The sequence below is a fragment of the Sorex fumeus genome, unplaced genomic scaffold (genome assembly GCF_029834395.1).
Source record: "Sorex fumeus unplaced genomic scaffold, SorFum_2.1 ptg000122l, whole genome shotgun sequence".
NCBI lineage: Eukaryota > Metazoa > Chordata > Mammalia > Eulipotyphla > Soricidae > Sorex > Sorex fumeus.
In genome coordinates, this window is record NW_026606179.1 from 2333420 (window position 1) to 2356460 (window position 23041).

At 45.6% G+C, this 23041-nt stretch overlaps 1 protein-coding gene across 5 annotated transcripts in view; it reads right to left on the reverse strand.

Annotated features, from left to right (window-relative positions):
- TOM1L2 (target of myb1 like 2 membrane trafficking protein) overlaps nt 1–23041 on the reverse strand; it is a 152381-nt gene that overhangs the window by 54206 nt on the left and 75134 nt on the right. For all 5 annotated transcript variants that reach the window (XM_056136910.1, XM_056136909.1, XM_056136908.1 and 2 more), the window contains exons 3-4: nt 18196–18274; nt 5370–5519 (exon numbers count right to left, since the gene is read on the reverse strand). In XM_056136910.1, coding sequence (XP_055992885.1) covers nt 5370–5519; nt 18196–18274 — 229 coding nt within the window. The remainder of the gene's footprint in view (nt 1–5369; nt 5520–18195; nt 18275–23041) is intronic.

The following is a 23041-nucleotide window of genomic DNA, read 5'->3' on the forward strand; positions in this document are numbered from 1 at the left end:
CAAAGGTAATCTTAGAGGGTCTGCCTTCTGTATGATTTAGTTTTCTTGAGATGGGCCTAGAAAAATTATTAGCATTTGTTCCTTTTCTTTAGTTTTTTACCACTTTAATTATAATTTATTTTAATTATAACATAGCCTGTCTGTTTGGATCTGGATAGATATTTCTATCCCTGAGATAGGGACATAGCCTGTCTGATTGGATCTGGACATCTACATCTATCCCTGAGATAGGGAAACTCTCAGCTATTATTTCTTCAGGTAAGGTTTCTGCCTTTCTCTCTTCTTTTTCCATTTCTTCTGGGTGAATTTTGTCTTTGTCGGGGGTATAAGAAACAGCACTTGGCACATGCCACTCAGGGAATTGTCCATTTAATCTTCCTGAGATCTCTCTGGGACATGTATAGTGTGGATAGTCTATCTTGATGTATCCAATAAAGTGACTACACTATTTTGTATTTTTAATTATTTTTACTTTTTATTTGTCTGTCCTTCATCGTCCTATGAGTCTCCAGAAATATGGTCCTTTTCAGAAACTGATGTTTTGGTATACAAATATTTATTCTTTAACTATTGAATATTGTTTATATAGCTCTCCAGATACTTTAGTGTTAGGAAAGTGCCACTCCAGTAGTTCTATCCCATCCCCTCCACAACTGTGTTCATAATTCACACTTTACCACTAAGCCTTGTTCCTTATTTTGTCAGAGCATAATCCTCCCCAAACTCATACTCACACTCATACTCAGAGGTATTACATTTATTTTTACTTTCCTTTTGGAGAGAAGGAGGGAAACATATGATCCTTAAAACAGCAGCCATGGCGCATATGCTGCCCGAGCTTGTGCTGCTTGCGCCCACATGGCCGAGCACATGTGGGCTGAGCACATGTGTCGCCCGCATCTTCCCTCTTGAGATGTGTACTTTCATGCTTTCGTGTCTAACGCTAGGATGTGTGTAGGGGCTCTCTCCACCCTTGGAGAAGCCCGTGTTCTCTCTTGAGTATGTTACTCTCTCATTCTCTTCCTCTCCAAAACCCCCAAATAAAATCTATTTACTTAAAAAAAAAAAAAAACCAGCAGCCATCACTGGTTTTTTTTAACTATGCTGTTTTTGTTTTATCTATATTAATGTTACTTGTGTATTTTCTTACCTTTTGCCAGTGTTTCAGCCATCCATAAAACCTGTAAGTTTTAACCATTACAGTAGCTATAATGATAAGGGTAGAAAAGTGAAGCTTGATTGTATAAATAAAAGTAATCACTGTATCACTGTCTTCCTGTTGTTTATCGATTGCCTCGAGCAGGCCCCAGTAACGTCTCCTTCCTCCTAGCCCTCAGATTTTAAAAAGTGCCACATTCGAGGCTATTTCAGGGTCAGGAGAATGAGACCCATAATTGTTACTGGTTTTTGGCATATGCCACGGGGAGTTTGCCAGACCCTGCTGTGTGATAAAGAACCTGAATTTTTTTTTTTTTTTTTTTTTAGTTAGCCTGGAGTGATAGCACAGCGGGTAGGGCGTTTGCCTTGCATGCAGCAGACCCAGGTTCGATTCCTCCTTCCCTCTCGGAGAGCCTGGCAAGCTACTGAGAGTATCCCGCCTGCACAGCAGAGCCTGGCAAGCTCCCTGTGACATATTTGATATGCCAAAAGCAGTAACGACAAGTCTCACAAGGGAGACATTACTGGTGCCTGCTCGAGCAAATCAATGAACAATAACTATTAGTATGGTATGCTACAAATACCATACTAATCATTCCACTACTTTGTCAGAACACCCCAATTTCATTCATTTTTTATTTGCGAAGATGGCATTTTTATATATTCAATTTAGTATACACTCAGTAAGATGAGCACATGTGTTCACCAGAAGATCTATGCTAGATGCTCAGAGCAGTAATTTTCATAATGACCCCAAACTGAAAATACCAAGTGATGCCAACAATGGGCAATATACACTGAAGTGCATTAATCAGTAGGATGGCACAGTCATGGGAACAAAAGCAATAAAATCATACCCCATGACCTCACATATAGCAGGGCAGACAGAACGGAGTGCCATAGCAGGAGTCCATGCAGATCAGGTCCAAGAGCAGGAAGAACCCATTTGGCATCTATGCTGTGAGAAGTCAGTTGGACGGTGCCCCCAGGACACTGGGGCTCTTTTTGTGGACTGTATGTAATACTGGGGATTAAACTGGGGTCAGCTGCACTTAAGGCAAGTGCCTTAGTACCAACAGCCCCTCAGTACCAATGAGCATGACCCAATACCCCTCCAAAAAAGGTTAAAGGAAAATGAAACAACTGTCTGGGGATCTGATTTACTCGCTTGGTTCACCCCATGACAGGGGTTGAACTCTCTGCTTCCTGCTTTTCTCTACTAGAAGGTCATGACCAAAGCTGAAAGTTTTTCAGGGATTGTTCAAAACCTGGGGAGGAAGAAATCCACTGAAGTGAGACATCAAGCCTGAAAGTGCAGCTGGCCCAAGAGAAGTTCTAGAGCTGTGCACCTGCTGCCCGGCCAACAGAAGGAGGCCTAGAACAAGGTGCTGTGTTTGCTGGTGGGCTAACTCACAGACAGTGCTGGGTGAAGAGGCGGCAATACCCTCCTCCAATGTATGGGAAAGGGGGCTGTAACCAAATAAGTAAAAGCAGCTGCCAAGGTTACACATCAATGGGGAAGCAATGCTGGGAGGAGGTGGCCCCGTGGAATTCCATGGACATGCTTCAAAGATCAGTGCAAAATGTGGGGACGGGCTTCCCTGGGGAGAACCAGATGCACAGCCAGGGCAGAAAGTACCCTTCCCCCCAGTAGTAGACACCTAAGGGCCTGTCCGCAGGAAGTGCTCCTTCCATGTCTGTTCCAGAGGGACATCACCTGTGGCCACTGATGGCCTGCACGAGGGGTTCAGGCTCTGTAGCTCACTTTTTGTGATAAAAAGACACTTGACATTCTTGACATTCACTACTGGAGGTGTTGAGGCAGGGGAGTATACTGGGAAAGTCCTTGCAGGAGGGAATTGCGGGTAGAGAGGAGGGAGGGAAGAGCAGGGGTGAGGTGGTATGTACCTGTGCACTGAGCATGATCACACAGGCACGCCTGTGCATGTGTACGTGCACGTGTGTGCACAAGCTTGTGTACATGTGCGCATGTGTGTGTATGTATGTGCATGCGTGTGTGAATGTGTGTGTGTGTGTTTGTGTCTGTGTCTGTGTGAGTCTGTGTACAGGGTAGCAGATGAAGGGAAGGGAACAAACCAGGAAGCATGGAAGGATGCTGTTACCCACACCCCTCCCCTTCTCAGAGCTTCAGTGAACTACACCCATTCATTCATTAAGAAGACAGTGAAGTATTGAAACCGGTTTCACACTGTCAACTACTCTAGTCCCTGGGGAGATCACGTCTCTGAGCTCTCAGGGAACTCAGAGGGAGGCGGATGATGGGAATGTACTTAAAAGCCACAAAAGACATGAAGAAGGACCAGCGAAATAGCCCAACAGGCTCAGTGCCTGCTTGGCCTGCAGGAGACTCAGGTTCAACTCCCAGCACTGCATGGTCCCCTGAGCAGGTCAGGGAAAAAACCCTAGGCACAAAGCTGGGCTAGCCCTGGAAGCAGCTTGAATGCCCAGCCCTCTCTCAATCCCCTCACACCCCCCAAAAAAGAGATGAAGAAGCAAGATGTGCGACTTAACTCATGTTGTGGGAAGGCTCTGAGGGCAACATGAATGACTGAGTTCCTCCTGGCCCCTTAAGAGCTGGGGAGGACATTCCAGGCCAAGGACACAGAAGGGAAAGAATAAGCCAGAGCCAATGGACACCCAGGCCATGACCACTGTCCTCTTTATGGCCTCCTACTGCTCCCCTTGTCAAAAATCCACTATTGTTCTGTGGCTCCCGAGATCATAGGCTCCTGCATCTCCTTATCTTTCCTCTTTCATGGCACAAATCACTTTGGACTTGCCCTCCAAATCAGTACCAGCACCTTTTGTTTAAAATCCAGATCTGCTGCATACTCCAATTCAGAAGTGACCAGCAGCTCTCCACTGCCTGTGGGACAGAGGGACAGCCCGAAGTGCTGGACCATCCTCTGACTGCCTCTCCTGCACCCCAAACCTGGCATCACATGAGCTGCCTTATACTCTGTTCTCCATCAAAAGGTTAAAATGGCTTTTATTTAAGAGATGCAGTTATTTCCCTTACTCGTGAGGCTGATCTGGTGACTTCCTTCTAAAGGACAGAACAGTTAAGATAGTATGTTAACTTCTGAGACTCAGCGTTAAGTTCTACAGTTTCTTTCTTCGTCTGTCTCGGATTAATTATTTTTTAATTTTTTGCTTATTTTGATCCTTTTTTGGTGTTTGGGCCATACCCAAAGATGCTCAGAAATTACTTCTGACTCTGCACTCAGGAATTACTCCTGGTGGGACTCGGGGGACCATATGGGTTGCTGGGGATCGAACCTGGGTCAGCTGCATGCAAGGCAAGCATCCTAGCCCCTGTACTATCGCTCTGGCCCCTTGGGTCACTTATTATAGAGGAAACCCACAACCTGTGTCACGAGGACACTCCATCTGTCCACACAGCAAGGAAATCAGCCTCTTCCTCACAGCAATGAACAAAGGCCCTTACCAACAGCCAGGCAGGGCTATCTCGGAGGTGCTTCTCAGCTCTAGCTGAGCCTTCAGATGAGGAAATCCTGGCCAACATCTTGAGTGCAACCCCCAAGAGCTACCAAGCTAATCACTAAGCTAAGTTGCTCCTGTATTGGTCCACAGAAACCAATACTGTAAACACTGATTGTTTCACATTGCTAAGTTTGGGGCTTAGCAGTACAATTAATTACAGTGAAACTGATAATGAATATATCCAAAGTATGTCAATTGCTTTCTTGCATGCTTCTGGACCTTTGTTTTCTTCACGATGTTTCTTGCACTCTGACATTTCTACCAAGCTCCTGTCATCCTTCAGGGTCCAACAGCAATGCCACCTCCTTGGTAAACCATGCTTTAACACCATTTCTCCCTTCCCCACCCTGCCTGTCCTCCAGTGGGTTTTTGCCATGGGACTCAGTGGTGTAGCATGTCAAGAAAGATGGCTCTTCCCTCTTCACACTGCCCCGTATGACTCAGAGGACTTGTGGGCAACAGAGAACCAAGCAAACAGACAGTTTCAGTGAGGTCTCTGCCAGTAGGCTGGACAGCCACTGCTTAGGGTTTCAGTCAGTGGGCTAGGTACACACAAAGCATTTTGCAACAAATAGTTAAACCCAGAAGCCCCCACCCTTTCCTCCAAGAGGTGGGAAAGCATGAAGCCTCACTGATAAGAGGCACCACACACTCCAGCCCAACACAGCAGCCCAAGGAGCCCCTACCTGAATCAGAGCAAGGACTTTGTCCTGTACAATGGTAGGAGGGTTGTTTTTTGGGGAAATGATCTTGACGAGGACACTGTCGATGAAGTCTCGGTTGGCCACAAGGATGTGAAAGCGGTGGCCACAATTCTTCACACATGTTTCCAGCACCTGATGGAGAAAGAAGGAAAGGAGAGTCATGACCAAGGCAACTGAAGGGAGGGGGGAAATAAGAAAAGCAACTGGCTTCTCCTCCCCCCTCCTCCTTCTCTGACAATCCTTCTGACATGTCTGCCCTTGGAGCCCAACTTATGTGGCAGAGGTAGCCAGTCAGACCTTGGGGAGGGTAAATGCATTCTGTGCAGACAGAAGTCTCCAGGCCATGAACAATAATCAGGCAATAATCAGGTAGTCACTGAGGTGCCAGTTTCACTTGAGAAGATGCTGGGGAAACAATGACTAAGTTAAATGCTAAGTTATCAGCATTTGGACTCCTTTCTCTAGACCTCTGGGATTGAGGCATTAGCCAGTGGGACACAGGGTCAGTCACAAGCAAAGGCTAAGGCGACAATCTGGACTGCTTTGTGATTTATTTGCTCCTGTATGTGAGGATGAAAACACACACATTCCCCACAATGATGTTTCTGTAACTAAAATTGGTGATGATAAAAAAAATCACCATCCTTGATGGTGAGACTCCGCTTTAAGGTTCGTGTCCATTTTGGGACCAGAGTGATAGTACATGGAATAAGGTGCTTGTCTTGCATGCAGCCAGCTTGGGTTCAATCCCTGGCATCCCATATGGTCTCCTGAGCACCACCAGGAGTAATTCCTGAGTGCACAGCCAGGGGTAACGCTTGAGCACCACTGGGTGTGGCTCAAAACAGAAAAAAAAAAAAAAGGTTCATGTTCATTTAAAATCTTTCTGCTCCTCTGGAGTCTGGAAAAATGAATCAAGTGTGCCTGAACAGTTCCATATGCACAGGGGTGCGTGTGTGTGCACGTGTGTGTATGTGTGTATGTGCGTGTGTGTGTGTGTGTGTGTGTGTGTGTGTGTGTGTATTCTGACCAGTGTGGGTTTTGAGCCCGGCCTCCTCATCTGTACAGCAGGCACCTGAGCACAACCTGCAGCAATGTAGAAGAGATTAGACAGAATATGTCTAGGGTGCCTAGTGCCACCCCCTGCGTGGAGGAAGGACTAGTAAGGGATGGTATGCTGGTGTGATTATTACTCAGGGTCCTGTTTTGTGTATGCTTGAATAATGGGACAGCTGCTCAGTCCCCACAGGCTAGGTGAGAGAGTGCCAGGAATTTACAGATACAGGCAGGCATTCCCCTCAGTCTTGAACACAGCTCTCCAAACAAGCTCTCAAAAATCAGCTCATATAATTGCCTGATCCTTCCCATGAAAGCAGCACCCCAACACAGCAGTAATGAGTGTGGAATGCCTCATTCAGGGACCATCATCAGCAACAGGGCATTTCAGAAAGCCTCAGTTATCTTCACTTTCCCAAAAGTATGTGCCCAAAGACCACGTCACATAACCATTCCTTGGGGCTGGTTCCTACAGCACACACACACACACACACAACTTGACACAGCAGAGCCAGAGAGAAAGATACAACCTGAACATTGACCTAATATGGACCACATGCCAGAAACTGAGGGATCCTGTTATTTTAAAATTCTGCAGAATTAATTCTTCAGTGAATTTTTTTTTTTTTTTTGGTTTGTTTCAGTTAAGCTTAAAAATGTAAAGAAACTGGCCTACTACAATTTGCCAGGCAGGCCAGAATGAGATGGAGCCTGCCTCTGCCTCTGCTCCCACAGCAAGGCCACAGGCCGGTCTGCCTCTCCTCAGAGCTCTCTCAGTTGGGCTGAGAGCCCCCCCAGACTACAGTGTGTGTTAGGGTTCTTGCACTCCTCTGGTCCTTGAAACAATCTGGAAGGGATTATCCCACTTTACAGAGGAGGAAGCTGAGCTGGGAGATGCCAGTCATGTCGCTATAGAGGCCAGGACTCCCCAGCCCGCTTCATGACTCCTTGCTGCTGCCTCTAATGCCGAAGTCTCGTGCAAGGAACACATGGAAACTCAGGGCCATTGAGCTCTCCTAAAGAAGCTTTTAACTACGCAGTGAGTGAAATGAAATGATTATAATATATGGGGTTCAGAGTGATAGCATGGTTTGTCTCACAAGCAGCTGAACAGGGTTTGATCTCCGGCATCCCATATGGTCCTCCGAGCACAGCTAGGAGTAATTCCTGAGTGCAGAGCCAGGAATAACCCGTGAGCATTATCAGGTATGACCAAAAAGAAATTAATTAAAAATTTATTATTAAATATTATGTCCCTTTCTTAGCCTCTGCTCAATTCTGGGGCATTACGAGGTAACATTCAGTGTCCCACAGTGAACTGTGACAACTGTCAAGATGAACTTTGAGGTTCTCTTTTTCTGAGCGAGACCCATACCCAGTGGTGCTCAAGAGCTACTCGTAGCTCTGTGCTCAGGGGTCACTCCTGACAATGACTGAGGGAACATGGTTTATTTATTTATTTTAGGTAGTTCACAATATTTGATTACATTTAATATTCAAACACCAATTCCACTACCATATTTGGAATGTTTCCATCCTAAGCCCCAATCCCTGTCCCAAAGTACAACCGAAATAATATATTTTGTATTTTCTGCTATAAAAAATTGCTGAAAATGCTACAAAAAAGTATCCATAGGGGAAACAGTGTAAAGACTGTTCTATTTTGGTAGGGGCCATTAAGACCTTCCTTAGGATATCACCAACATGGTGTTAAAGGTTGAGTGATGTGAACTTTTGTGGATATATATATATATATAACGGGATATATATATATATATATATATATATATATATATATATATATATAATGGGTCTCATTCCCCTGACCCTGAAAGAGCCTCTAATATAGCAGCATTGGGAAAGATGAGTAAGGAGAGGCCGCTAAAACCTCAGGGTTGGGACGAATGGAGACATTACTGGCGCCTGCTCGAGTAAATCAATGAACAATGGGATGACAATGATACAGTGAACATAAAACACAAACAGGAATTTTTCAGACCAGCTCACAAACCAAAGGTTTCTCTAATCTATCAGAAATAGATTTTAAAAAGTTTGCTCTTTGGGGCCACACCAAAGATCTCTGTGCTCAGTGATTAGGGGACCTGATGGGGTGTTAGGGATCAAACCCAGGTTGACTGTGTGCAAGGCAAGACCCCTACCTGCTGGATTATCTAGGGTTCCAGTCCAGAAATAGGCATTTTATTTAATTTTTGTTCTGTTTTGGGGCTACACCTGGAAGTACTCAGGACTTAATCTTGACTCTGTGCTTGGGGATCACTCTTTTATTTTTTATTTATTTATTTACTTATTTATTTATTTACTTATTTATTTTTGCTTTTGGGGTCACACCCGGCGATGCACAGGGTTTACTCCTGGCTCTGCACTCAGGAGTTACTCCTGGCGGTGCTCAGGGAACCATATGGGATGCTGGGAATCGAACCCGGGTTGGCCGCGTGCAAGGCAAACGCCCCACCCACTGTGCTATCTCTCCAGCCCCCGGGGATCACTCTTGACTGAGCTCAGGACTGAACCCGAGTCAACTGCATGCAAGGCAAAGGCTTTCCCTGTTGTACTATCTCGCCAGGCCCAGAAATAGATATTTTATACACTGAGAGCCCCTTAGGACCTCTTACCAATGCATATATTGGGATAAACATTAACAATCTTTTGACTATAGACATCAAGTTTAAAAAGCCCCAAATGGACTGGAGAGCAGCAAAGATGCTTTCCTTAGATGTGGCTGACCCAGGTTTGATCTCTGGCATCCCTTATAGTCCCCTGAGTCTTGCCAGGAGTGATCTCTGAGCACAGAGCCAGGAGTAGCCCCTGAGCATTGCCAGGTGTGCCCCTGCCTCCACCAAGAAAAAAGCCTAAACTTGTGACTGAGGAAATGGCTCAAAGGGCTGAAGCACATATCCTGCATGCAGAAGGACCATATTCAATCCCAGCACCATTGGTATACTGAGCACTGCCCTGCTTGGATGGGACTCCCAGCACCCACTGAGTTTAACCCAAAAAAAAAAGATGGTCCAAATTCACACAATTTAAAAAGTATGAGACCTGAGGAGGACTAATAGAGTCAATGAAGACAAAGAAAGAAAAGCCAGGGGCAGGAGCAACCGCACAGCGGGGAGGGTATTTGCCTTGCACTGGGTCAACCTGGGCTTGATTCCCGGTATCCCATATGGTTCCCTGAGCACTGCCAGGAGTAATTCCTGAGTGCAGACCCAGGAGTAACCCCTGAGCATTGCTGGTGTGATTCAAAACACAAAAAGCAAAAAGGAAAGAAAAAAAAAAAACAGAAAGAAAAACCATAAAAGCACACAGAATGTGCATAAGGCTGAGGTTTTAATTAATTTTAATCTGGGGAGTTTGGGGGCCAGTAAGTCCTGACAGTGTGCAGGACTTACTCCTGACTCTGTGCTCAGGGGTCATCCCTGGCAGTGCTCAAAGGACCATATGTGCTGTCAGGGATCAAACCAAGGTCAGCTGCCTGCAAGGCAAATGCTCTATGCGCTACCTCCAGTGCTGCCACTTCACAAACCTCACAACGGAATCCTTGATTTGCAGCAAAGGCCTGACCATACTGAAACTTAGGAATTAATTAACTTTTAATTGAATCACTGAGATACACAATTACAAAGTTGTTCATGATTGGGTTTCAGTCACACAATGTTCCAACTCCAATGCCTCCACCAGTGTACATTTCCCACCATTAGGAATTAATTTAATCAAGGAGGAAAATGACCTGTACGCTGAAACATACAAAACATTGATTTTATTTTAAACTGAAGACACAAATAAATGGGAAATATCCTATGTTCATGGATCAGACTAACTGATATTGCAAAATGTTCATTGTACTCAAATATTCATAGACTCAAAGAAAATATAAAAAAGAACTGAAAAATCACATGGAACCATAAAAGACTTGAAAATTAAAGTGCTGAGGAAAAAAGAACAAATATGGAGGCACTATACTTTGTGATTTCTAGCTATGTTACAGAACTATAGTAATCAAAATCTGTATGGAACGGGAGAAAAATAAACCAAAGAGACAGAATCAAGATCCCAGAAATAAACTTCCATCACGGTTTTCCCGTTGTTCATCGATTTGCTCGAGCGGGCCCAGTAACATCTCCATCATGAGACTTCTTGTTACTGTGTTTGGCATATCAAATATGTCACGGGGAGCTTGCCAGGCTTTGCTGTGCGAAGGCGAGATACTCTCGGTAGCTTGCCGGGCTCTCAATCAACAAATATTTGACAACGGAACCAAGAAGCTTCAGTGGGGAAAGAACAATCTTCCCAGTAAGTGGAGAATGAAACTGGACCCCTTACACCACTCACACAAATGAGCTCAAGGGCCAGAAATATGATGAGAAGGGCTAAGTCTGGGGTCTGGAGTAATAGCACAGTAGGTAGAGCATTTGCCTTGCATGCGGCCGATCCGGGTTCGATTCCCAGCATCCCATAGGGTATCCCTGAGAACTGCCGGGAGTAATTCCTGAGTGCATGAGCCAGGAATAACCCTTGCTTGTGCATTTCTGGGTGTGACCCAAAAAGAAAAAAAAAGGGGGGGCTAAGTGGGAAGTCAGGGATTTGATCACAGCACACCGGTCCCTGAGCATTGCCGAAAGTGACCTCCAATCACAGAGCCAGGAGTAATCCAAGTGAACACTGGTTGGTGTGGCCAAAAATCAAAATAATAATAATAATAGTAACAATAACCCCACACGGCAAAGCCTGGCAAGCTACCGGTGATGTATTAGATATGCCAAACACAATAACAAGTCTCATGATGGAGACGTTACTGGGCCCACTCGAGCAAATCAATGAACAACGGGAGGACAGTGACAGTGACAGTAACAACAACAACAACTAGATAGTGGCGTGACATCTAGGAAGATAGGCCAAAAGACTGAAACATATGTCTAGCATGATCAAGGTACTAAGTTTGATCCCCAGGACCACACAACCTCCCAACAATGGCCAGGTATGTCCCTGGTTGCCCTAAGCACTGCTGGAGAGATCCTAAAAAGGTTGACTCAAAATGGGAATATCCAAAACTACAACTACTAGAAGAAAATATAGGGGGGGAAAGATACTTGATATTGACCTTATAAAAATTCTTTTGGATACAACACCAAAAGTGCAAGTGGCAAAACAAAATAAACAAATGGAACGATGGTGAAACAAAAAAGTTTCTGTACAGTAAAATACATGATCATCAGAATTAAAAAGCAAATTATAGGAGCAGAAGGAGAATAGAGAGGTTAAGGCACTTGCCTTGCATGCAGACAGCCTGGTTCTATCTCAAGCACTGTATATGGTTTCCTGAGAACCTCCAGGAGTGATTCTGAGCACAGAGCCAGGAGCAAGCCCTGGGTACTGCCAGGTCTGGCCCAAACCTTCCCCTCAACACACCCAAATAAGGAGATAAATTATAGAATGGGAGAAAAATATTTAGAAGTCTTCCATTATGGTACCAATATCCAAAAAATATATATGTAATTCATACAACTTGTAGCAAAAAGAAAAAAATATAGATTACAAAAAGAGGCAAATATTGAGTAGATATTTATCCAATGGGATGGAGCGATAGCTAAAAATGCTAAAAATCTTATTATTTTCTGCTTTACCTTTTATTATGGCTGGAGTGATAGCACAGTGGTAACGGCATTTGCCTTGCACACAGCCGATCCAGCTGACCTGGGTTCGATTCCTCCACCCCTCTTGGAGAGCCTGGCAAGCTACCGAGAGTATCTCGCCCGCATGGCAAAGCCTGGCAAGCGACCCGTGACGTATTTGATATGCCAAACACAGTAACAACAAGTCTCACAATGGAGACGTTACTGGGCCCGCTCGAGCAGATCGATGAACAATGGGAGGACAGTGCTACGTGCTATTTATCCAAAAAGACACACAAATGATTCGCAGGTACATGAAAATCTGCTCAGAACCACTAATCATCATGAAAATGAAGATCAAAACTATGAGCTATCACCTCAAGCCTGTGAAAGTAGCTATAATTAAATACAAGAAATAACAAGTGTTGGTGGGGGTGTAGACAAACAGAAACCCTTGTACACTATAGGTGAATCTAAACTGGGCAATCACTGTGGAAAACTGTCCATAGTGTTTTGTTATTTTTTAAAATTGTTTTTTGGGCCACATCGGGCAATATTCAGAGGTTAGGGTTACTTCTGGTTCTGTGCTCAGAAATTACTCCTGGCGGTACTCAGGGGACCATATGGGAAGCCAGGGATCGAACCCAGGTTCTCTATCTGCAAGGCAAATGTTCTCCTGCTGCGCTATCGCTCCAGCTCCCCATAGTGTTTTTTGATAGAGTTTCCTCAATTCAAAATAGCGCTAAAAGGACTAGAGAGGTAATATAGCGGTAAGGTGCTTGCCTTGCGCACAGCTCACCCAGGTTTGATCCACAGCACTATATATGGTCTGCTAAGCACAGACAGCAGTGATCCCTGAGCTCAGAGTCAGGAGTAATCCCTCAGCACCACTGGGTGCTCCCCAAACCCAAACCCAAACCAAAAGAAAAAAGAAAGTTACCAAGGCTAGAGATAGAGTTGAGAAATTAAGGAACTTGCCTTACATGCAGCTGATCCTGGTTCAACCCCTAGCACCACACAGTCCCCTGAGCATAACCAGATGTATCCCTGAAGGTCCAAGAGCACAGCCATGGTGACCAGGGCAGGCCCCAGCATCACAGGTTAGGAGCAGTATCACATCCTTGGGCCCTATCATTGAACCATCAGCCCAGAGACCAAAGAGACAATACAGGGGATAAAGTGCCTGCCCTGCGTTTTGGTCAATCCTGATTCATCCCCTAACCCCACCAGGAATGCACAACTGGATGTGCTCCCCACCCCCTAAATAAAATCCTATTTGGCCAAGATTTACCAGGAGGCATCCCCAGGTCTCCTAGGCAAAGCTTGGGAGCTTCACCCCAACTCCCCCCCCAAAAGAATTAGCATATAATCCAATAGTCCCATTTACAGGAATATATCAGTAGGAAATGGAAACACTATCTAGAAGTGAGGTGCTGAAATAATAGTACAGAGGATTAAGGTGCTTGCCTCGCACAAGGCTGACCCAGGTTCGATCTCCAGTGTCCCATATGATCCTCCAAACCTTGTCAGGAATGATCCCCTAATACAGAGCCAGGAGTAAGCCCTCAGTTTCTATATGTGGCCCAAAATAACTAAATAAATACTGTGTGATATTTGTACTCCCATGATTCACAATATACAGCATATTTCATAATAGTCAAGACATGGAAAACAACTTAAGTGTCCATGAGAGATAAATGTATAAAGATGTGGTACAGGGCGGGTTGAGAGGGGATGCAAAAGGCTAGAGCATTTTTTTAAAACTTTCATAAGCCTTTTCACAGTAATTGATTACATTCAATATTTCAACACCAATCCCACCACCAGTACACCTTCCCACCACCATTATTTGAATTTTCCCAGACACTCAAGCCTGCCTGCCAGGGGAAGATGCTAGGTAATTTATTTTCTATTGCTTATTATGAATATCATGATAGGTAACTTCTGGAATTCTAAAATTGTAAATGGTTTGGTATAAAAAATACACATGCGTGCACGGAAGGGTGATGTGTGTGTTCGCGGGCTCTCCGGGCAGCTCCCTCTTGCCCACCCGCGTTCGGTGCTCTCGAGCCGCTATGTATGGACTAGATCGGGATGGCTGTTGGCAATGGGCAGGCAAGGAAGGAATGAGGGACAGGCGGGTCAGTATCAATTGCAGTTTATTCCGATCTCCTCTCCATTCTCCTCTGATTTCCCTTCTGCCTCTCTCGCTGGAGCCCCCTCCACTCTTACAGTCTTAGTTTATATGGCAATCACATGGGGTGGTGATATAAAGGAGCATTGAACATTAACAAATCAACGAAGAGGGGTAAGACCACTCCTCCAGGAGGTTAATTCAAGGACAAAATCTCATCTAAGGAGTTTACTCCAGATTACTAGATCTGCTTAAGGGCGGGATCCCATCCAGGATGTGTCATTTTGTCTTTCCTCAACTAGTAATCCACTTAGATAGTTGTAGTAAATCTACTTCTAATATTTCTAGCAATGTCATTCTGTATGAGCGCAGTAAGAAATATAGCAACTTAAAGTTTGGTTCTTCTTAAGGACATCTCACTATATATTCCAGACCACAGACCTCAGGTTAGGTTAGTCTTCCTAACCCCAGCAGGGTCCTAATCTCGTCGTTACTTTTGGATCATGACAGTATGTGTCCATGACCATGCTCTCAACTTATAGTTGAGTATTGTGACTCTTTGGCCTGGCCCATTTTGATACCAGGGTAGCTCAAAGCTTGCCCTGGGTCCATTCAGTCCCTCGTCAGGACCCTGATTTTGGGGTTCTAGGAACTAAGGGCAAACAAGTCGAGAAAGCAGAAGCCCAGGAGTAAATATTATTTGGAGTCAATCAACTCCCAAGTTACAAAAGCATAATATTAACTGTCTTCCTGTGTCCATACAGAAAGGACATCGCTTTAAGGTGAACTAAGTTCCCTGCAGCAAGGCTGAAAGAATGAACCCAATGTTTTCTTACAGTTGGGGTTCAGAGACATCTCTGCAGGGAGCGAATCCATTTTTTTTTTGCTTTTTGGGTCACACCCGGCAATGCTCAGGGGTTACTCCTGGCTCATGCACTCAGGAATTACTCCTGGCGGTGCTCGGGGGACCATATGGGATGCTGGGAATCGAACCCGGGTCGGCCATGTTGGCTGCATGCAAGGCAAACGCCCTACCCGCTGTGCTATCGCTCCAGCCCCAAGCAAATCTATTTTGAGACTCATTTGGGAGTATGTGGATCAAAGCTCTGAGATGGCGCCCAGACCCAGATCATGGGTGTGACAGCTAGGACCCCAAGCGGGTGGGGAGATGGGAAGGGTGTCGCCATGTGGCCTGGAGTCTTAGTCCCTGAACCCGCATACCTGGGTATTTTTTCTGGAAGTTGAGCACATGTATTACATTCCAGAGCCTTAGGTTTGATCCTGAAACTTCATGGTCACACAAGCACCAAGTCCTGAGTAGCCCTCAAGCACTGATTAGTGTGGTCCCCAAAACCAAACCAAACCAAACCAAATGAAACAACCAAGCCTTTCTCGGCAAAATGGAGGGCCCCTGAGGACATTATGCTAAATGAAATTAGTCTGACAGAGAAAGACAAATATTGTATGTTCCTACTTAAATGCAGAATCTTAAAAAGGCAAACACATAGAAATAGAATAGAATGGTGTTTCCCAGGGGTTTGGGGTAGGATAAATGGAGAGATGTTGGCTAAAGGGTTCAAATATTCAGCTATGAGGGGACAGAGAGATAGTACAGCGGGCAAGGTACTTGATTTACATGTTGTTGACCTAGTTTTGTTCCTTGGTATCCCATACGGTCCCTTGAACACCTTCAGGAGTGATTCCTGAGCACAGAGCCAGTAGTAAACCCTGAGCATTGCCAGGTGTGGCTCAAAAAATACCCCCCAAAAAAAAACTCCATAAACTTTCAGCTATGAATAAGTCTGGGGCCCTACTATATAGTATCATGATTAAACTTAACTATAGCATGTAACTGAAACTTGTTAAGAAATTAGCTATAAATGCTATGTGAGGGGATAAAACTATAAACTAGCCTTAAAAGACAAAAAAAAAAAAGAATATTTATACTGTACATTGCTTTTGTGCTGTCAAATTGTTTCATCTGGAGTTTATTCACTAATTCTCAAATTGGACAAGAAACACAAGAACACTGAAATTGTAAATTCAGGGATCTTTATGGAGGTTCCTGACTTGACTTGGTTAGGAGAATGATTTCCAAATAAAGTTAATTCCAGTTTTCTTAAACCATAAAAAAAACAACTATAAACTAGCCTTACTGTGGCAATCTGTATATACATGTAAAAATCATCCAATTGGGGCTGGAGCGATAGCACAGCGGGTAGGGCATTTGCCTTGCACGCAGCCAACATGGCCGACACAGGTTCGATTCCCAGCATCCCATATGGTCCCCCAAGCACCGCCAGGAGTGATTCCTGAGTGCATGAGCCAGGAATAACCCCTGAGCATCGCCGGGTGTGACCCAAAAAGAAAAAAAAAATCATCCAATTGAACACCCACCCAAAACTTACATATGCTAGATGTCAATGATTCTCAGTAAAAATATGGGCAGAGAGATAGAATAGTAATAATAATATTACTACTAAAAACAAAAGCTCTTAATTCCCTGTTTCTCAACTGATCTTTTTCTCCTTTATTATTCAAATTCCAATTCCCTGTCTGAGTATAGTATAGTAATAATAATATTACTACCCAAAAAAGACCTGACCAGGGTCGGAGGCTTCTCCAGTTCAAGTTTTTTTGCCCAGCGTGTACAAAAATCTGACTGGAGCACATGCTTTTCATGCAGGAGGCCTAGGCTGGATCTCCGCCACAGCACGGTCCCCTGAGCACTGCCCAGATGGAGTCAGGAGTAGCTCCTGAGCACTACCAGGTATGGCCCCAAACAAAAACAGACAAAAGACCTGACCTTCAGGAAGGGTTAAGTGATTCCCACAAGCACTGCTACAGGACAAAGGTAAAATTCAAGAGTCTCCTTAGAAAGATTTCTACTCCCTAGTACCACCATGATGGCAGAAAGTAAAGGAATATATTTTAGATGCCAGGAAAATGTCCTGACGTGGTAGAGCTCATTCCCTGGTGATTTTATTTACTGAAAACAATTCATTTATCACTCTGGGCTTAGTGAATGCCATTGCCCAAAATCTGGAGGGAAAAAAATAAGAGCTCTCAATTCCCTGTTTCTCAACTGGTCTTTTTCTCCTTTATTATTCAAATCCCAATTCCCTCTCTGAGTGAATTCACTTAATAAGTCTTGGGTTTTCACTTGGGCAAAAAAAAAAAATCCAAACAGTTTCTCTGTTTTAAAAGGAAACACGTTATGGGTATTTTGGATAAATAACCCACTATTCAAACCTACAGAGAGGTCCACATGCTGACTTGTCATAGCTTCTATTATAAGAACTCATGTGGCCCAGTTTTTGCCACATCTGAAAAACTGTGAGCTTTCAAGACAGAAATAACACCTGAAGTTGTTCCTTTTAATTTTCTAACATCTGAAGGAAGGGCAAAAATCTGACGCATCCCTTCCTGGAAGAAGTCTGTCTGGTTGACTTTTTCAAGAACCTGTCTTTGGGCTGATGAGTTTTTAACAGTGCCTGCGTCCTGCTATCACTGCTCAGAACCTCTCTTGCTATGAAGCTTGGACAAACTACTAGACCTCTTCGAGTTCCACTTTTTTCATCCATATGGGGGATGGCAGCACCTATTTTGGAAGGTTATAGTAAACATTTGAATTCACACCCAGAAAGGCTCTCATCTGGGTAGAAGTCAGCATTTATATAAAGAAAGCAGGCAGCTAGTCCGGATAGTTCAGATATTAGGCTGATCCAACCCACCCATTGAGTTTCTCTGCTCTGGGCTTCTATAATTTGGCCATTCAGTCTATGCCTTATCTCTGATGGTTTATATTTACCACGTAAAAGCTTATCCCATTTCAGGGGAGGGTAGGAAAACCCAAAGTTACTACCAGAAAGTCACTGCCCCAACCCCGTGGCTGTCAGTACAGAACAAACAGAGCAAGGTGCTGTGAGTTAGACATTGCCAGTGACCTGAGTTTTCCCAGAAGTTTACCTATACAGGGGACACTCACAGTTAGTGCCAGCATCACTTCTCTGTAGTTCCGGTTCCCATTGAGTCGCTTTTTCAGGGCTCGAATTGCATCCTTTGGCCTGAAGAAAAGAACTTATGTAAGTCCTTGCAAATTCCAATTTGGAGCGCATGCCACAGAGTCACTGCCAGTGTGTCATGTGGTACATAGACAAGGTTATTTGCTGTAGCATATTTATAAATGTACAAGATTGGAAATGTACTAAGTATCCAACAGTATGGTCACTTCTATGCTCCAATTTCTGTCTAAACTTACAAATGGACAACACACATCCTGTACCCACCAGCTCGTGGAATAAAGTATCAGGAAGGACATACAAGAAGCTAGTAACTGGCTACCCCTCAGCAGGAAACTGAATGACAGAGTAAGGAAGGTGTTTTTTTTTTCCTTTCCTGAATTGCTTATTTTGCAATCCCTTTGAATTTTGCATCACACACAAATAGTATTTACTCAAAGCAATAATTAATCTACTGGTATGTGGGTACACTAAAGAGAGTTTGGGGACTGGAGCTATAGTACAGCAGGTAGGGCATTTGCCTTGCATGTGGCTAACCCAGGTTTGATCCCTGGCATTCCATATGTCTCCCAAGCACAGCCAGGAGTAATTCCTGAGTGCAGAACCAGAAGTAACCCCTGAGCATCACCCAGCCAGGTGTGACCCCCCAAAAAGCAAAAAAATAAAATAAAATAAAATAAAATAAAAAATAAAGCCACAGAACAACCAGAGAATGGCCAGGTCCTGTCTTATGCTGATGTTTAGCTACTCCTTGGTTCCAGGAAACTTGTTTTTCTCTTGAGAAAAATGTAAATTTCAAAACCCAACCACTGTCTGTAGCACTGTCCTCCCGTTGTTCATTGATTTGCTCGAGCGGCACCAGTAACAGTAACGTCTCTATTGTGAGACTTGTTACTGTTTTTGGCATATTGAATATGCTGCAGGGAGCTTGCCAGGCTCTGCTGTGTGGGCGGGATACTCTCGGTAGCTTGCTGGGCTCTCCGAGAGGGATGGAGGAATCGAACCTGGGTCAGCCACGTGCAAGGCAAATGCCCTCGCAGCTGTGCTATGGCTCCAGACCAAAACCCAAGAGAGTGTGTAGTTTTTTTTTTCTTTTTTTGCTTTTTTTTTGGGGGGGGGGGGGTCACACCTGGTGATACACAGGGTTACTCTTGGCTTATGCACTCAGGAATTACTCCTGGTGGTGCTTGGGGGACCATATGGGATGCTGGGAATTGAACCCGGGTCGGCTGCATGTAAGGCAAATGCCCTACCCACTGTGCTATTGCTCCAGCCTGGAGAGTGTGTACTTTTAAGCAACAGGCTTATATAGATTCCCAGAAAGAATCTCACAAATAGACACACCCAATTTACAAACGGCCTGTGTTCAAAGCTCTTTCATATTCAGAACATGAACATTCTTCTTAAATCAACGTTAGAGCTGGGACTCGAGGAGTACCTAGTAGATGTAGCCCTTGGGTCAACCAAATTATTTCAGTGATTCTGTGCCAAGAGTCAACCAAGTTGTGGGGTGAAGAGTCCCCTTGGTCTGGAGCTCCTCCCTGATGCTTGCTAGCACTGCTCTGGGGAGCCCCAGTGTGGCTGCTGGCTGCTGGTCCTCGCTAGCAGCTCTAGTCTTCCAGCGACCAATGTACCAATCTATGTGGGTCTTACTTAACTAAATGGAAGATTCGTAAGTCAGGGCCTTTCTATTCTTACAGTTCTAAACTATTAACTATTTATCAAGCGAAAAATGCTTTTCAAATGTGCATGAGGAGCTAAGCTAGGGGAGAGGAGGGTGGAAGTTCTGCCAGCCAGTCAAATTTAGACAGAAATACACAGTAGCAAGGAAAAACTTCTGAAAGAAGTTTATTTATTTATTTACTTATGTTTTGAGGAGAAAGAGGTCACACCCAGCAGAGCTCAGAGGTTACTCCGTGCTCTGCAATCAAGAATTACTCCTGGTGGTGTTCAGGGGACCATATCGGTGCTGGGTGCTGGGGATCGAGTCCAGGTCAGCACTTGCAAGGCAAGCGCCCTATCTGCTATGCTATCTCTCCAGTCCCTCTAGATAAAATTAAAGACCACCCGTCAAGTCACCAATTTCCTACTCTCAGAGTAAAGCAGGACTGCACTGCAGGAGCTCTTGGCTCCTGCATCCAAGGGTTAATGGGCCTCTGGGGCCCCTGGGGACTAGACCACTACCTTCCTAGTAATTGCAGTGTGGCAGCGACTTCCAAACAAGGAAGTTGATTTCTGTAATGGAAGTCCAGGAGTTCTCTGCTTTGAGCACTTGTAGGTCTGATTGGTGAAGGTTGGGAGCTGCAGGCCACGAGCCTTGACTGATTTCCTCTCTCAGAGGCTTGGTCGAGCCACTGCTAACTCTGACCCGTGGCTTGCCATCCCTCTCGATCCAGTCTCTCCTCTCCTCCTGAATTTCCACACAGTCGAAAAAAATGGGAACAGCCTCCAAGGGCTGTGATCACTTCTAGCTCATAGAGCATAGCACACTCAGAGCGCTCCCAGTGTGGGGTGATGGCGGTGGTGGGAAATCAGAGAGTCAGCAGGCGCCTGGGTTAGAGTTAAAATGAAAATTCAGCTGCAGGAAGTACTGTCTGAGAGTGACTGGGTGAGCACAAAAGCAAGTATTTATCTCTCTCCCCGGGGGAGAAGCTTCAGAGAGGAGGATCAAAGCTATGTCAGAGGGATTGTGAAATTTCAAGAAACAGCAGCAGATTAGACAGAGCAGAGTTGGAAGCAGGGAGGAAGGAGAGTCTGGAGCCAAGATGGAGCTCAAGGGCGGATGGGCTGACCTGGCGGCCAGCTGGTCAGAGCCCTCACGACCGAGCCTGGGGTTCAGCCTTAGCCTTCCCTGGATCTGCAAGTCATGCCAGACTCCTCTTGCCCCCGGCTCCAAAACTACCACTTCCGACACTTTCTCCCAGTGCCCTGGGAAGGCAGGCTGAGCCCTGCATACCTGCGCATCTCCTCTGCTGCCTGGCTCTCCTGCTGCTTCCCATCCACTCTTGGCTGGGCCCCTCCCACTGGCAGGCTGGGCCATAAAGTCAGTGAGCTGGGGAAGATCCCATGGTGGTTACAAAATGGATCCAGGTCAGTGGATCCTCCTGAGAGCTGGCATTGCAGAACTGCCTGAGGGCACCAACCGAAGTCCCACATCTGCTCCCTCCTTAGTAGTCTTGCGGGAGCCTGGTGAGCCGAGCCTAAAATATTCCTGGGCAGATCTTTCAGCCAGGCTCTCCTGGTTAGTGAGCAAGAACCCAGGACACCAGAGACCACCACCACAGGCTGGGGGCCATCTTAGCCCTGGAAACGAAGGCAGCAGCAGGGAGGGGTGTGGAGGGCAAGACACCCAGGCTGCAGAAAGGACCATAAGCTCCCAGAGTGAAAGAGTGAAAGCTCAGAATAAATAAAAGAATGGCAAGAGCCTGGGTGGTGAGAGCTGGGCAGCCTGGGCCCCCATCCTGCACCTGACTTTCCCGGGTATACTGTGAGGTCACTGGCAAAGGACAAAACCAGTCGGCTTGAGGCTAAACGCTGAAGTATGTGGAGCCTACCTGGGCTCGACATGGGGGACAGTAAGCAGCCAGTGTCCAGGAAACGGCAGAGAGGGAAGGGTCATAAACCCACAGCACAGATAGTGTTGGCAACCCCATTTTCTAAACGAGGTATGTGAGACCAGGGAGATTCAGCAATTCACCCAAGTCACATGGAGAGCGAATGGTAAGTCCAGGATTCCAGCCCAGGCAGTGGCTCCAGGCTCCTAACCCTCCTAGAGGCCTTTGTGTATATATTTTTCACACGCTCTCCTTCACCTTAGGGTGCCCACCTTCTTCCCTGCCACCCACCTGCTCCTGGCGAATGCTCTGGCACAGCACAAGACTCCTCTGAGAAACCCTTGCTGCCAACAGCCGCAGCGCCGACCAGCTGTCTCTGCTCTAGGCTTTCTCTCTCTGCATCTCAACATGGCTTCTCTCTGGGAGCACTTACCATGCTGCAGTGTGATATGTCACATGTCTGCATTCCTCACTAGAATAGGAGCTGCTTGGGGGACTTCGTTTATTTATTCACCTTTTTTCAACAAACATGTCAAGAGCCAAGGATGTACACCCTACGCCAGTGGTAGGGCTGAAATGGTTCCTGAACCAAATCCCTGCCCTCAGGGAGCTCATACCTAGACTTCATGACCCCCTGGAAAGAGTATGGGCTGAGAGAGACATTCCAACAAACATCACACAGACATTTGAGTTTCGGCTGAGGAACTTAAGGATGATATAAAGTTATTATGAAGTCATGAGAGAATCTAAACCTGGAGGGAGAATGTGAGGACAGTGAGATCCAAAGTGAGAAATCAGGGGGTGAGAGCACTGGCTTCAGGGAGAGGCAGGGGAGACAAGGCAGTTAAGGAGGGTGGGGGGTGGGGAGAGCCGCTGGCCTGCTCTTTGCCCTCTCAGACCTGGGAGAAGCCAGTCCCCAGAGCGGATCTGTGTACTCCTTACATCTACAGAACTTAATCTACCGCATGGGCATGGATAAGCACAAGGTGAAATGTCACTCAGGGCTGAAGAGTAAGGACGGGGGTGAGGACATGGCCCCACATGGGGCAGCACAGGGCCAAATTCCCGTGCGGGATCTGTGACAGATTCTCACCCGGAGAGAGAAAGTTTCTTACCAAACAGGTATCAGTGAGTTCTTAGGTTCCAAGACCTCATCCGCCTATCTGGAGGGAATGAAAGGAAGGGGATGGAGCCAAGGACCAACTGGAATACAACCTTGGACTCAACTTCCCTGCTGGCCTCCGTTTCAGACATTCCC